The sequence below is a fragment of the Scyliorhinus torazame genome, chromosome 2 (genome assembly GCF_047496885.1).
Source record: "Scyliorhinus torazame isolate Kashiwa2021f chromosome 2, sScyTor2.1, whole genome shotgun sequence".
In the NCBI taxonomy this organism is placed as follows: Eukaryota; Metazoa; Chordata; class Chondrichthyes; order Carcharhiniformes; family Scyliorhinidae; genus Scyliorhinus; species Scyliorhinus torazame.
Window position 1 is genome coordinate 103,014,579 of NC_092708.1, and position 13,802 is coordinate 103,028,380.

The window sequence follows — 13,802 nt, forward strand, 5'->3', positions numbered from 1 at the left end:
GGCAGGATATATCCAGGGAGGGTGATAGAGAAGTCTGGGACATTGGTTGTCAGTGAGTATGTGTGGAACAGTTCTCCCAATTTTGGCACAAGTCCCCAGATGTTAGTCAGGAGGACTTTGCAGGATCAACTGGGCAGGGTGTGCCTTTGTCGTTTCGTTTGATAAAATGCGATGAAGGAAAAGCTGCAAGTCTGTCCTGTGCTATTCTCTGGAGAGACGGCAGCCTCAAGCAGCTTGTCTGCGGCTGTCACTTTTCAACAGAGCTCTGCATGGATTTCCCTACTGAGAATGAACTGGCTCGTCTAGTAGCTGCAATCAGATAGTGACTCCCATGAGAGAGTCATCCAGTTCCAAAATTTGGAAGCCTGTATCTAGGGTACTATCTAATCACGAAAGCTGCAGTTTGTGTTTGGCTGGTCCTGAGCTTCTTCAATCATTGCCACAAATAAGGGCTACAAGCTCAAATGTTCGCAGCTGTCAATTGTTGTTGTCCTTGGAGATTAAAATCAGAGTACCTATGAGTTCCAAGTCGCAGCACTCATAGGTCTTCTGCATGGTCTTTGGTAGGAAGTTGGCACATGATCCCTCACATTCCTTCGGCTCTCAATTCTTAATGGGTCACTCAGTGTTGCTTCCTCATTATTGTTGGCCAGTTTCCCCTAGATGGCAGTATCTGAGTGGATGTGTGCAGTGAAAAAGTAAATTATGCAGGGAATGACACAAGGAGAGCAGCGAAGGGGCCCAGTAACAGCAGAGAAACATTGAGCAGGTGTTTGATCCCAAATGGGCTTAACCTTGGCTTCTTCATCCTGCTTATCCTCCACCTGCTCTTCATCAACCTTATCATCATTGACAAATAATTTATTCTCTTTCTGTCCCCCTCCGCATCATCAGACTCTTTTTACTGTAAGTAGATCTGCAGTAAAGGACTGAATGGGATCGCTGCCTTGGGATCAATGACACTGAAAGATCTGGATATGGGATATGAGCCAAATGCGGGCAATTGGGACTAGCTTAGTGGTAAAATCTGGATGGCATAGACAAGTTGGGCTGAAGGGTCTATTTCCAAGCTGTAAACCTCTATGACTCTATGCTTGTGCTTGTGTGCTGCCTCATAGGGATGTCAGTGATACAATTGTACTAAGAGGGTGCTGATTAGGTGCCAAGCAGACTCAGATTAATGGAGGCGTTGCCATCAAATACTCGTGGGAACAGTTAAATGCCAAGCTTTCATTTAAATGGAAACCTGGCAGGTTGATTCTTGATCAAGGCTTTGCCAGAGGAAATGAACCAGGCAATGGCTGTTCTCAAAGCATTTGTTTAGATGAAAAAAGTTGCAATGCATGGACACATTCTTTTAGTTTGCAAAGGACACGGCCCGGAGTGTGAATTTATGTACATATATATGTATGTATATTCACATAACGTTTAACCAACTCTGAACAGCAATATACCGGAACACCCAACTGAAGAAGCACTTCCCTTACTGCATCACAGTAATATTTACATTTGTCACATCAGCAACAACAAAATTATGGTTTATCTAAGGAATGGTGGCAGGTTGGTCCAAAATCTCAGGTTTTATATCTTGCATTAGTATCAGCTAATAATCGCTGAAAAAAATCTATTCTATTTTTCAATTGTTCGTGCAAATATTTCCTTTGATAAAAGGGTTTTTTCATGGTATTAGCTAACACCATGAAAGATATTTTATTAATTCCCCTACAGTCTCTGTAGATTAAGTATTTCCTAAGGCCCACAACACAGAATGGGAGAATGGGCTGGATTTCAATGATGGTTTAAAAAGCAATAGGATTTGAAATGAATTAAAAATCTACAGCTGTTGAATCTTTGCATTCAAAATCTGTTCTTTTGAATATCAATGTCAGGAACCAAATTTCCCAAAATGTTCTGAAAGAGAAAAATAGGATATAGAGAGAAACAGAAATGGACAGAAAACTGACTAAAACTAAACTGAAGAATAAAAACAAAGACATCAAAAGAGTAGTAAAAGGGCTATGTAAAGTATTAAAATCTTTAATACCAAAAATGAAAAATTCTACCACAGATTTTACAATATCATCAAATTTTGAACGTTTGAGTAAATTAACTGATTTTTATAGAATACCCAGTAACAGAATTTGAGAAAGTGCTGACATGCAAATGCTGCAAAACCAGTGCCATAAGAGAGTCTGAAATGAAAATGCAGATCCAAAAGCATCTAAACATATAAATGCACAAACTAGGTTAGTTTGCAATATTTCTGTCACAACATTCTAAATGGAAAATAGAGAAAGCATAGATTATGCAAAACTATCAGCGAAAAAATTATCGCACCTGATTGTGTAGTTGGCACGGTTACTAAACCGTTTCTGCCTTCCAAATCAAATTTTAAAAGGTTTCTTGAGCAGCCAAAATGAATATTCAGTTAGATAAAGCAACTATCTAAAACTGTCGATATTTTTGTAAGGTTAAATTAACATTTTTGAAAAATTTAAAATTTAATGCAAAGTTTGAAACGATTTTGATTTTAAACCACTTTGATTCATATCCACAATGTTATGTAAAGTCAGCTACACTATTTCTACTATAATGAATTAGCTGACAAATCCCTGGCGCCATCTTATACTCCAGAAACCTTTATTCCAGTTGCCTGGAACTAAAACTACTGAGGGCAGCACGGTAGCCTTGTGGATAGCACAATTGCTTCACAGCTCCAGGGTCCCAGGTTCGATTCCCGGCTTGGGTCACTGTCTGTGCGGAGTCTGCACATCCTCCCCGTGTGTGCGTGGGTTTCCTCCGGGTGCTCCGGTTTCCTCCCACAGTCCAAAGATGTGCAGGTTAGGTGGATTGGCCATGGTAAATTGCCCTTAGTGTCCAAAATTGCCCTTAGTGTTGGGTGGGGTTACTGGGTTATGGGGATGGGGTGGCAGTGTTGACCTTGGGTAGGGTGCTCTTTCGAAGAGCAGGTACAGACTCGATGGGCCGAATGGCCTCCTTCTGCGCTGTAAATTCTATGAAAATAGATTCTATGAAAAGTAAAACTTCAAATACTATGCTTTCAAATACCTTCCATGGCTTAACTGTGAAACACAGTTACACATCATTACTTACTCTGAAAGCTTGTACCCAATTAAAGAGAGGTGCCACTTAACAACTGCCACATGCATAATGCCTTAATACAAGATAACGATCATTGTGGTTTGAAGTTAGAAGTGAGATGTGAGCACAAAGATGATAAAGTGGTGTTTCCAAAAAGGTAGTTTTAAAGGAGGCTTTTGAAAATGAAATGCAAGTGTAAGTAGTTCGAGAATTTAAAGGAGGGAATACCAGAGTGTTGAGCGGGACAAGAGATGGTCAAAGGCCCTGTCCTATTAGAAAGGAGGGGAATGTACACTGGACCAGAATCAGAAGACTTCAGGGTGTGGGGCGAGTGTTTGCATCAGGTGGGAAGTATCACAGAGCATGGAATGATTTGAAGGTGAGAAAATTAATATGGAGTGAGGTGAACCGAGAGAAATGGGCAAAACTAGGATAATAGATGGATAAGAATTATGTTGGACAAGAGGTGGGTAGTGGAGCTTATATAGGGTGTAGTCTGAGAGGCTGACAAGGGTAGCATTGTCTGGAAGTGACAAAGGCTTGGCTAAGTGTTTCCAAAATAGTGGAAGCAAGTTAGGAATGGAGAAGATGCAAGGACAGATACTGCTGTGAAAGTGAAAGAAGACAAACCTGCTAATAAGCTGGATAAGTGATTTAATGCTTAGGTTCAAAGCAAGCAAGACACTGAGGTTGCATACTATCAGGTTGAACAAGACAAAATCAGGAATGGAAGCAAGGGCTAGGTGTGGAATTTCTCACAGGAGCTGAACTGGATGACTTCAATCTAGCCACTGTTGAGCTGCAAGCATTTCTGACTCACCCACTGCTTGATATTGGTCAGACAGCTTGACAAAAAGTTCTTGAATCAAGAACGGATACTGAAGGGATTTATCTGGGTACGGCCAACATGTATATGAAAGTTGTTCCATTGCGGCTAACGTTGCTGAGGGGCACCATATAGAAGATAGCGTTTTCAGGCACACTTCAGATGGTCATCCATGAGGGGCTGAGGAGAGATTATTTCAGAAGATGTGGTAGCTACATTGGGACAGGAAGTACTGGAAACATTGGCCGGTATTTTACAATTGTCTTTGCTCGGGTGTGTAAGGGTCCTTCTGTTTAAACCCTTTTTGTTCTCTCCTTTCCCCTTTCTTTTATTTTTTGCTATTACAATTTTGATCCATGGATGAGTAATGTACCTGTGATTTTAATGCAGCCTGTATCTTTAACTCAGGGAAATCATGGCCTGTCTCTTTAAATCAGGCAGCAAGGATCTGGAAGGCATTAGTGATGACTCGGGTTGACTGACTTCGCTCGTGGCCAATGAATGAGCCAAAGAGGCTCTATTCTGCCCGGTCACCAGGGGCAATTGCATATTGTCTCTCTGGAATGTTCTTCAGAGCCACAAGATTCCATTTTACTTTCATTTTGAATTTGGGCAGTGGGATCCTCTCTCGTAAAAACAACTGCTAAGCCTCTTCATGAAAAGATCCAGCCAGCTCTTATTCTCCAATGCGCTTGTGAGTGTTTGATCCCTGAAAGCAGGGCCTGGAGGAGAACCCACGAGCTGAGAGCAAAGTCTGAGGAAACAACGTCTCTGTCTCTTCAGGAAAGGTGTGAGTTCAGTGTTTTAAAAAACTGCAGGAAAACCAGTGCGGGCTGCAAAATTAGAGACTTTAAACTGCACTCATACTAGAAAGAAGGTGCACTAAAGGACTCATCAACTAAAGAAAGGACTTTTATCATTTTGCCCAAAACCCATGTTATTTTCACCTCTTCTCACCCTCTGTGTTTGTCTGCCTTGTGTGTGTGGGTAGAGGGCGGGGCAGTTAAAGAGGGTAGTAGGCTAGCTTGCCGTTATTCTGTTATAATTACTGCATATTTAATCTTTATTTCTGTTGTAAATAAACATTAATTATGTTTCAACTCACAAACCTGGTAACTGTAAATTATTGGGCAACCAAGGGTCAAAGATTTCAGGAATTTTATACAAATTATTGGTTAATTTGTTTGTAAATTGACATCCCCCCCCCCCCCCCCCCCAGCGAGTCTCCAACCATGGACCTCCCCAACAGAAGCCCCAACCCCTCCTTCACCAGCAGTGCCCGGACATGACCTAGTTCCCCTGAGGACTGTGCTTTCCTCTGCGCCCAAACGGGTTCTCCTCATCACATCCCCATTTGTCAGGAACTGTTGTAAAACCCTGGATTATACAGTGGGGAAGCCCCCTAACGATAGTTAAATGTATGGTAATGGAGTTCCTGACCTTTCATGTTGAGAGCCTTATTACTTCATTGGCGGAGGGTTGGCGACAATCTTAGCAAGAAATCCTGCCAGGGTAAAAGCCATTTGGGGACTCCTGCTGGATTCTTCACAACCCTCCCCCTTCTTTGTTGCGGGTGTAACCCCCCCACCCCCTCCATTGGGTGGGTAATACCAGTAAGGTGCTGAAGGATCATGGTTTGCTCGACTGTGTTGCAATTCACAGGAAGGTCAAGAAGGGATAATGGACTGTGACAACATTCACACACAATATCGTTGGTAACTGTGACCAGTGCAATCTCAATGCTGTGCGTAGGACAGAAGTCAAACTAAAACAATAAAAGTGGGGCAAGCTGCTGACCTGCAACAAAACCTTGCAGACAGTCTTTGAGGAAAGGCGAATGGGATGAAAGTTGGACAGAATGCAATGATAAAGTGTAAGAAAGGAGCAGGGTGGTTACAGTAATTTTGAAAGAGGGGGTCATTATATTGTCAGTTAGAATGTTAATGACAGAAAGGCATTGGAATTAATTGTGTTACGGTTTGTAAAGTGATGGGATTAATCAAAAATCTCTACTGTAGACTTCCGGTGATGGTGATGTGCTGAGTGGATGCCATCAGATGGCTCTCCTCCCAACCAGTACCAAATAGGCATTTTAAGGCAAATTTTGCCCGAACATTCAAAGGCAAATTTACCTCAACGGTGAGAAGGATCAACACCAAAATGCCAGCAAATGGGAGCTCGAGAGGTCAAAGGAACGGCAGAAGTGGCGAAAAGGGCCGCGAGCAGCAGGCAGACAAACCGGCAGACCCACAAGGCGATGGGGCCCCAGCCACACAGGAGGACCCTGGCTACCCAGGAGAGACCTGAGCATCAGCCTCCCCACCACCACCTGGAGACAAATGTAAGACCTTCCCCATTAAGGAGCTGACCGTCATGAAAGAGACGATCAGGATCAAAATCCAGGTGGCGGTCAAGGTGGCGGTGAGAGAGGCGATGGCCACCAGGCAAAAGGCGATCGATGGGTTGGGGAAGAAGGTGGAGGCGCAGGAGAGGACAATCCGCGACCTAGAGAGAGCCACGATGGACCCGAGCGACCAGATCATCGCTCTGGAAGCAGAAGTGAAAAGGTTGGTGGCGGCCTAAGGGAACTTAAACGGGAAAGTTGAGGACCAAGAAAACAGGTCTCGACGACAGAACATTCGGATTGTGGGCCTGCCAGAGGGTGTTGAGGGCAGGGACTCGACGGGCTACGTCATCCAAATGCTGGTCAGCCTAGACGGGAGAGACACTTTCCCCAACCCCCCCGGAGCTCAACTGAGCACACAGGTCGCTCAGACCAAAATCCAAGGCAGGGGTGCAGCCGAGGACGGTCATTGCAAAGCTGCACTGATACCAGGATTGAGAGAGGGTCCTGTGGTGGACAAGACAGACTAAAGCAAGCACCCGAGAAGGGCACAAAATCCGAATTTACCAGGACATTGGGGCAGACCTGGCAAAATGCAGGGCTGAGTTTAATCAGGCCAAAGTGAACCCTGTACAAGTACGGTGTGCGATTTGGTATGCTGTTCCCAGCCAGGCTCTGGGTCACGTACCAGAACAATGAGCACTATTTCAACACTCCGGAGGAGACAAACAAATTCATACGGAGCAACGGCCTGGACAAGGGGCAGACGAGGCAAAGGTGAAAGTGGATCAGAGGGGGTTCGCTAAAGAAATAGAGACTCATTGGACAGTTAATATGTTTGCATGGGATTGTGTTGCCTTGCTCAGATCAAAAAGACCAGGCCACAGGGAAGAACAAGGACAGGGGAATGCAGGTGAGGGTGAGGTACAGGCAGAGAAAGCGGACAGTTAGCGTGCATATGTTAGGGGCTAGACCAGCCCCGGGAGGCGAGCCACCACACTAGCAAGGATACCTAGCATGGGAAGACAGACAGCAAGGGGGGCCGCGGCGCAGCTCCTGGAGTGCCTGGTCGGGGGTGGGGTGGTGTGGGGACCGGGGACACAGTGACAGGGAGGGGGCACGCATAGGGAGGGAGCTGGCATGCATAAGGAGAGCCGGGAGAAGGCGACGCGGGGCGGGGGGACGACACACAAAAGGAACAGGGTAAGAATAAAGGGTTGGTTTTCGAATTGGCTTCATTACGTAAGGAACAGGTTGAGGAAACAAGATGGCGCCGCAAGCAGCCACTTTGGAGCGTCCCAAAAACAAAGGGAGACCCCGGAGTGCAGGGGCGCACCCATGTGGCGTACACACAGTTGGTGGCCATCACCTCATGTTGGGTGCCCCGCTGGAAAAAGGGAAACCTCGGAGCGCAGGGGCCCCGCCTCATGGTGAGAAAAAGGACGATGTTTACAGTGACAAGGACGATAACGGACCAAGGGGGATGGTACGTCATGGTCAGCGGTGTCCTGGGCGGGGCACAGGTAGTTCTGGTAAATGTGTATACGTCCAACTGGGACAACACAGACTTCACTGCGAAAATTAGGCAGCTGCTGAATGAAATAAACTGAAAAATGGCAATAAAAATATTTCAGAATGAAAATCTGTACTGTATTTTAAGTAGTAACAAAGTTGAAACTGATGCTCTGCTGAAAGCAGGCTACAGTATCGGTGGGAAAATATTCATGGTCAAAGTGATGTCATTTAAAATTAGACATAAAACAAAAAGAAGGCAGCATTTATACGCAGTTACTTAATGATTCACTAGGTCAGATTTTAGGTAAAATAATGCAGCAACATTCTTGCACACCCCCAATTTTTTTTGGGATAATGCGACACATCAGATTACGGTAAATTTAATTTGACATGAAATGATCAGTCATTTAAAAAAAAAATTATAGTGTGACAGATGTAAGCAGGGTTGTGTTGTGAGATAATGGGATAAGAGGATTAATTCCACATGGAATGACATATTAGGCAACATTGACACATTTGCAGTAACAAGGTCTACGTGAGTTATTAACATTGACTAAGAAAATGAGTTGCATAGGTGCAAATCAAAGATACACAAAAATCATTTATGCGGACCTTCAGCGATTCTTCACTATTTTCAGTTGTGATTTTGAAAAAATGAATAGGAAAGCATTGCTACCAACTTATTTCTATCATGTATCACTGATTTAGTGCAAAGACAATAAATTGGATTGGGTGACATACAACACATCAGTATGCTTTTATATCATGCCTTATCATATGAAAACATCTTAGAGGTGTTCTTCACAATGAATTATTTCTGACATCGTTATGTAAGCACACTTGATCCAGGAGACAAAATTGTACAACCAAAAACTGTCAAGCTAAACAAAATTTGTAGGGTCGCTACTTCATATCTGGAGATATTAACAGACTGCTAACTAAAACAACAAATGCTGACTTTGTTCAGAGACTTAAAAGGTCATTTCTAATTTAAAAAAATTAAGAGAGATACAGATTGGATGCTAATAAAGGTTGAAAATAAAAGGGAAATCTTCATGATCTGAATAGCCTTTAAACATGCATACTTTCTTGCATTTGATAGTTCCCTGCTGTTGATTAAACTGATGAATCATAACTTGTATTGCATGCAGGCCTTTGGGTCGTCTTCTATCAAAAAGCAACTTTTGTTACAGCTTTGGATTACATCTGAACTTAGATCTTGAAATAGCGGGCAGGCAAAAATCGGAATTTCATGCACTGCATGTTTTCTTTTCTTTTCTCAACACCTTGCTCTGGTACAAGTACAAATGCAATTATAAATACCTTACACATGTATAAAGTTATAAATTGTGTTTAAGATCTGAGAACTAGGAGCCAGAGTAGACTATATAGCCCCTCAAGCCTGCTACACCATTCAATATGATCATGGCTCAGTTGGCTGGACAGCTGGCTTGCGATGCTGAGTGAGGCCAGCAGCGCGGGTTCAATTCCCGTACTGGCTGTGGTTATTCATGAAGGCCTTCTCAACCTTGCCCCTCGCCTGAGGTGATCCTCAGGTTAAACCACCACTAGTCAGCTCCTGGCCTTAAAGGGGAAAGCAGCCTCTGGTCATCTGGGATTATGGCGACTTTACTTTTACTGCTTTCCTAATGGTTTGGCGTACTTGTCTGCTTACCTTCTATGTTCTTCTCACACCTTTACAAAATATTCCACTTTTCTATTCTTATACCAAAGCACATTCTACCCCACAACATTTTTCATCTGCCACCTTGTTGCCCACTCACTTACCCTGCCATTACTGTGGCTGTCGTTTTGAAGAAATATGAAAGCTCCACTGCAATAGGAGGAGGAGCAGATGTCTGGCACCCTGGGCAGGCCTGCCTCTCACTTCACGGATGCATGATGTGGAGATGCCGGCACAATAAGAAGTCTGACAACACCAGGTTAAAGTCCAACAGGTTTATTTGGAATCACAAGCTTTCGGAGCATAGCTCCTTCATCAGGTGAGTCACGAATGCAGGCCTCGAGGTGCTACTGAAGGCTGATAGAGGCAAGAGATGCTATTTCCAGAAAGTGGCATAAGGAGTTCACCCAGACAAACAAAACAGATTAGGTGGAAGGTGACTGAAACTATCTGCAGCAGATGGATACAACATTTTACTATGTATGGAGGAACTGTGTGCAGTGCCACAAGCGGTTTAATGACCCTCTTTGCTCTTGCAAAGTAAGTGTAACATGAGACCCTAATGACAGACTTTTCAGTGTGCAAGCGCCAGCAGGCACTTCACTTGAGGAGCCTGAGGGTGTATGCTGCTTCTGAACATGGTAGGAAAGCAAGCCCAGGGTACATAGTGACCTCTCACTAATGCCCAAACCCCGAGTGCTGTTGAGGAGCTGGCAGCACTGATAAATGCATCTTATGCTAATGAGCTGCTGGCATTTATCAGAAAGGTCAGCATCTCTCTCTTTTATCATAACTCTTCAGAGAAGGCTTATACGGGTGGAGTGTCTATCATGGAGGAGACAGTGATGCTTTGTCAGGGTGGTCCTGCAGGACCAGGTAGGGGACAGAGAGATGGGAATACCTGGAGGAGAGGATGAAAAGATGGTCACTCGTATCCTGCAAAGTTGCAGTCAGCAACTCCATTAAGTGTTATGACCCCTGCCTAGTTATCCCATTGGCTGAGGGCCAGAGAAGCTTCTGGTAGGGCGCGAAAAGGGGGATAAGAAAGAGACATCCAGCGACCCTCCCCAGTGAAGACCCGATGCAGAGGCAACAGAGAAGACTCAACGGCTGACCAGAGAACGGACGGAAGAGGTACGTGAGACCCACCTTCACAGACGAGGGCCCTGAGATGACTGAGGATCAGAGGATTGGACCCCCAGCTCGATCAAGTTCATTGGCACGGGTCATATTAGAATCTTGGCCAGACCATATTTGGGTTATTTTGGGATTTTAACTGTTTTATTGTGTTTGAAAATAAATTTGGGTTGAATTGTGAACCTGTGTTTGTCCTTTGTTCATCTTGCAAATAAGGACACCTGGACACAACATTTTACTAATAAACTGGTTGAAGTGTCTGTTAATTTACAGACAACACCAGCAAGATGAATCCTGACACATGCTATCAGTCCATTGTTGATCCGACAGAAGTGAAGTCGCTCAAGGCTGCAATAATGTTTTACAGCTTTTGGCAGACATAGCAAGATGAAGTCTCCTGCTTCAAGGGTACAAACACAGTTACCACATGCCTAGATAGGCACAGTTGCCTGCATCAATGATTCACCGTCTTGTCTAGCTAGGTTCTTCTTTGGCAGTACACACAATTCTGCAGGTATAGCCTCTGTTGCCTTCATGCTTTGCATTCCTCTCATTTGCCCCCATGTCTGGGATTTAGCCACTTCCTCGGAGGATGCGGATTCTCATTGCAACTCGACCCAATCTCGGTAAAACGTAATCCCATGTCCAGCTGTTGCCTTGCTCACCCCTCCACTCTTACAGCCCCCCAATTCCTGGAGAGTTATAACCTTTCCACTATCCAAGCATGAACAGACTAGCCACTCCGCTACCTCTGCTCCCTCGATGGCACCGACATGTCAATGGCTGAGTGCACTCTCAGCCATACTTCCCTATTATAAACTCACTTACTTTCCTGGTGTAGGTATGGGTGATTCCCTGCAGTGTACCACCTCCCTGCACCAGGGCTATCCTTCATCCATTGTATAACCCACACTCCACCAACAACGTTGTTAACAAGATCTACTGGTGACTTATCCAAATCAGGCATACCTTGCTGTCCTGACCAAAGCCAGCAGCAGAAGGAACAATATGTCAAACAGGCACACTGCCCAGTGGTGCTAATGTTCCCACCCGCTCAGCTTCATCCACCCTCATCAGGGTCTACAAATCCTGCCCATGGTGTTCCCCAGGGGTTTGAAATGGGGTCTCAGCTTTTCATCATGATTATAAAAGGTTTGGATAAAGGAGAGAGAATTAGAAGAGAGAATTATGCTTAAAATATTGCAGATGACACAAAGATAGGAGACACGGTCAGTATTTCAGATGAGAACAGAAATCTACAAAAGGACACAGACAGACTGATTGGGCAAAACCAAGGCAGATGGAGTTCTACATGGATAAGTAAGTAGTAATCTACATTTGATCCGTGAAGGACAAATTGGAACATTTTCTCAATGGTAATGACGAGGAAGTGCAAGATCAAAGGGATTTAGGTGTCCAGGTATACTAATCAGTAAATCTGGTACGAGATGTATGGAAAAGGGCAAATGTAATGCTGGCCTCTATTTAAAGGCGGTAGGAATTCAAAAATCAGAATGTGAGCGCAGCTCTGTTTTCAGAACTCCTTGTTCCGGTGTGTTGTCAATTCCAAACTGGAATCATCTAATTTGGGCATGAACAAAGTTCCATGATCCTGTTGGTTCTCTTTCTCACTGATTAGAAGCTTGAATCTGAAGTCAGAAAACAGGCTGAATTTCACATTTGCTCCATTTAGTTATGAAATTGAGCTACAAATTCTAACTTGTACATCAGGAATTAGAACGCTAACTGTGCATGCTACTGTTGTTTCCATACTGATCGATCTTCCTAAAATGAGGCATTCATCATATCATGAGAGTACTGAACTGCATTCATAAAGCATACTACCAGAAATAGCAGCTCTTGTCGTACTATAATTAAACTGCTGGAACGTGTTCCAAGTCTCTCGGATTGGGTATGACTGGCATAAACATCTGCAGGATAACATGAGTCTGTAACAGATTGATATGGCCTGCACAGTTTGTTTAAGGAATATAAGCCCATCTATAAATATTGTCAATTACTGAAGTTTAAAACTATTGACTGTGTGAAAAGGCTCTTGTAATGCAAAACTTTTGACTCCACAGAAAATTTAGACACAACCTCACTAATGTTTAAACCGTTCAAATAGACTCCGGAGCATACAATTCTGAAAAGCACCTTTCTGCAACAAATGATTGACATGTTGATGGGGGTTTTCTGTCACTTACAATGTGCTGAATCCAGGGTCACATCAACAACTGTTACATCCACCAATACTTGCAATGCTTTTTAAAATTGTGATTACACACCAATGAATGACGATCAGTCTAGGGTCGCATGTTATATGTGAAAGAGTGGTGCTCCCACCATCTTCTCAGGGATATGAGAGATAGGTAGTAAATGGTGGCTGCTGGTAACACCCGCATAATACATTTTTTTTTTAGAATGTCTGAAGTCTTTAAAGGCAGATTGCGACGTGCTTAGTTACCAGCAACATTGAAGAGAAAATGGAGAGGAGATCCATTGTATCAGGTCCTGTTCTCCACAACAGTGCCCCAAAGATCAAAGGACTCACCAAGAGGGTAGAGGGAGGCCTGCGCCAGCAGTAAGCGCAGACCCTGAGCAAGCATCATCATGAGACAGAAGGGGCCTTTCCAAATAACCTCTTCATTGTCCTCTCTCCATTTGGGGTATCCCAATGGATCCTGGTAGTGGAGCTTATCCTGGGATACTTTGCAAAGCAGATGTTGATGTGCTGGAATGTTAAACTAATACGTAGCAGCAATACCCATCATGCTTTCCAAAATAAAGAGTAAATATACCATCCACTGCTTGAAGTCTACATTCTAATCTCTCCACAAATTTAGCTTTTGAATACGTTAATACTGCCTCTGCTCTAAATCAATACTTTTTTGTGTTTGGTATACAGATTTTAAGATTACTTAAAATTCACCAATTTACCTTCAACATCAGGGTTCAGGTAATTCCTTATTTCACTGAGAATGAAGTTAATTTCCTCCTCATGGGGTATGGGCTTCGACGTAACCTCTGTTGGAGTGTCAGTGGTTCCTGCAATGACCACTTTCTCCCACGGTAAGAAAAATATAACTCGGCCATCACTAGTTGCAGGGTCAAGCAGTCCCATGGATTCAGGGCTGTAAGGAAAAATGCTAAATTTATTCCCTGCTTTAAAAACATCCAATCTACGTACTGTC

General features: G+C 43.8%; 1 protein-coding gene across 6 annotated transcripts in view; it reads right to left on the minus strand.

The window, feature by feature from the left end:
• The window catches only part of gpd2 (glycerol-3-phosphate dehydrogenase 2 (mitochondrial)), a 442,371-nt gene that overhangs the window by 30,951 nt on the left and 397,618 nt on the right, over positions 1-13,802 (minus strand). For all 6 annotated transcript variants that reach the window (XM_072475144.1, XM_072475152.1, XM_072475162.1 and 3 more), the window contains one exon: positions 13,549-13,742. In XM_072475144.1, the coding sequence (XP_072331245.1) occupies positions 13,549-13,742 (194 nt within the window). The remainder of the gene's footprint in view (positions 1-13,548; positions 13,743-13,802) is intronic.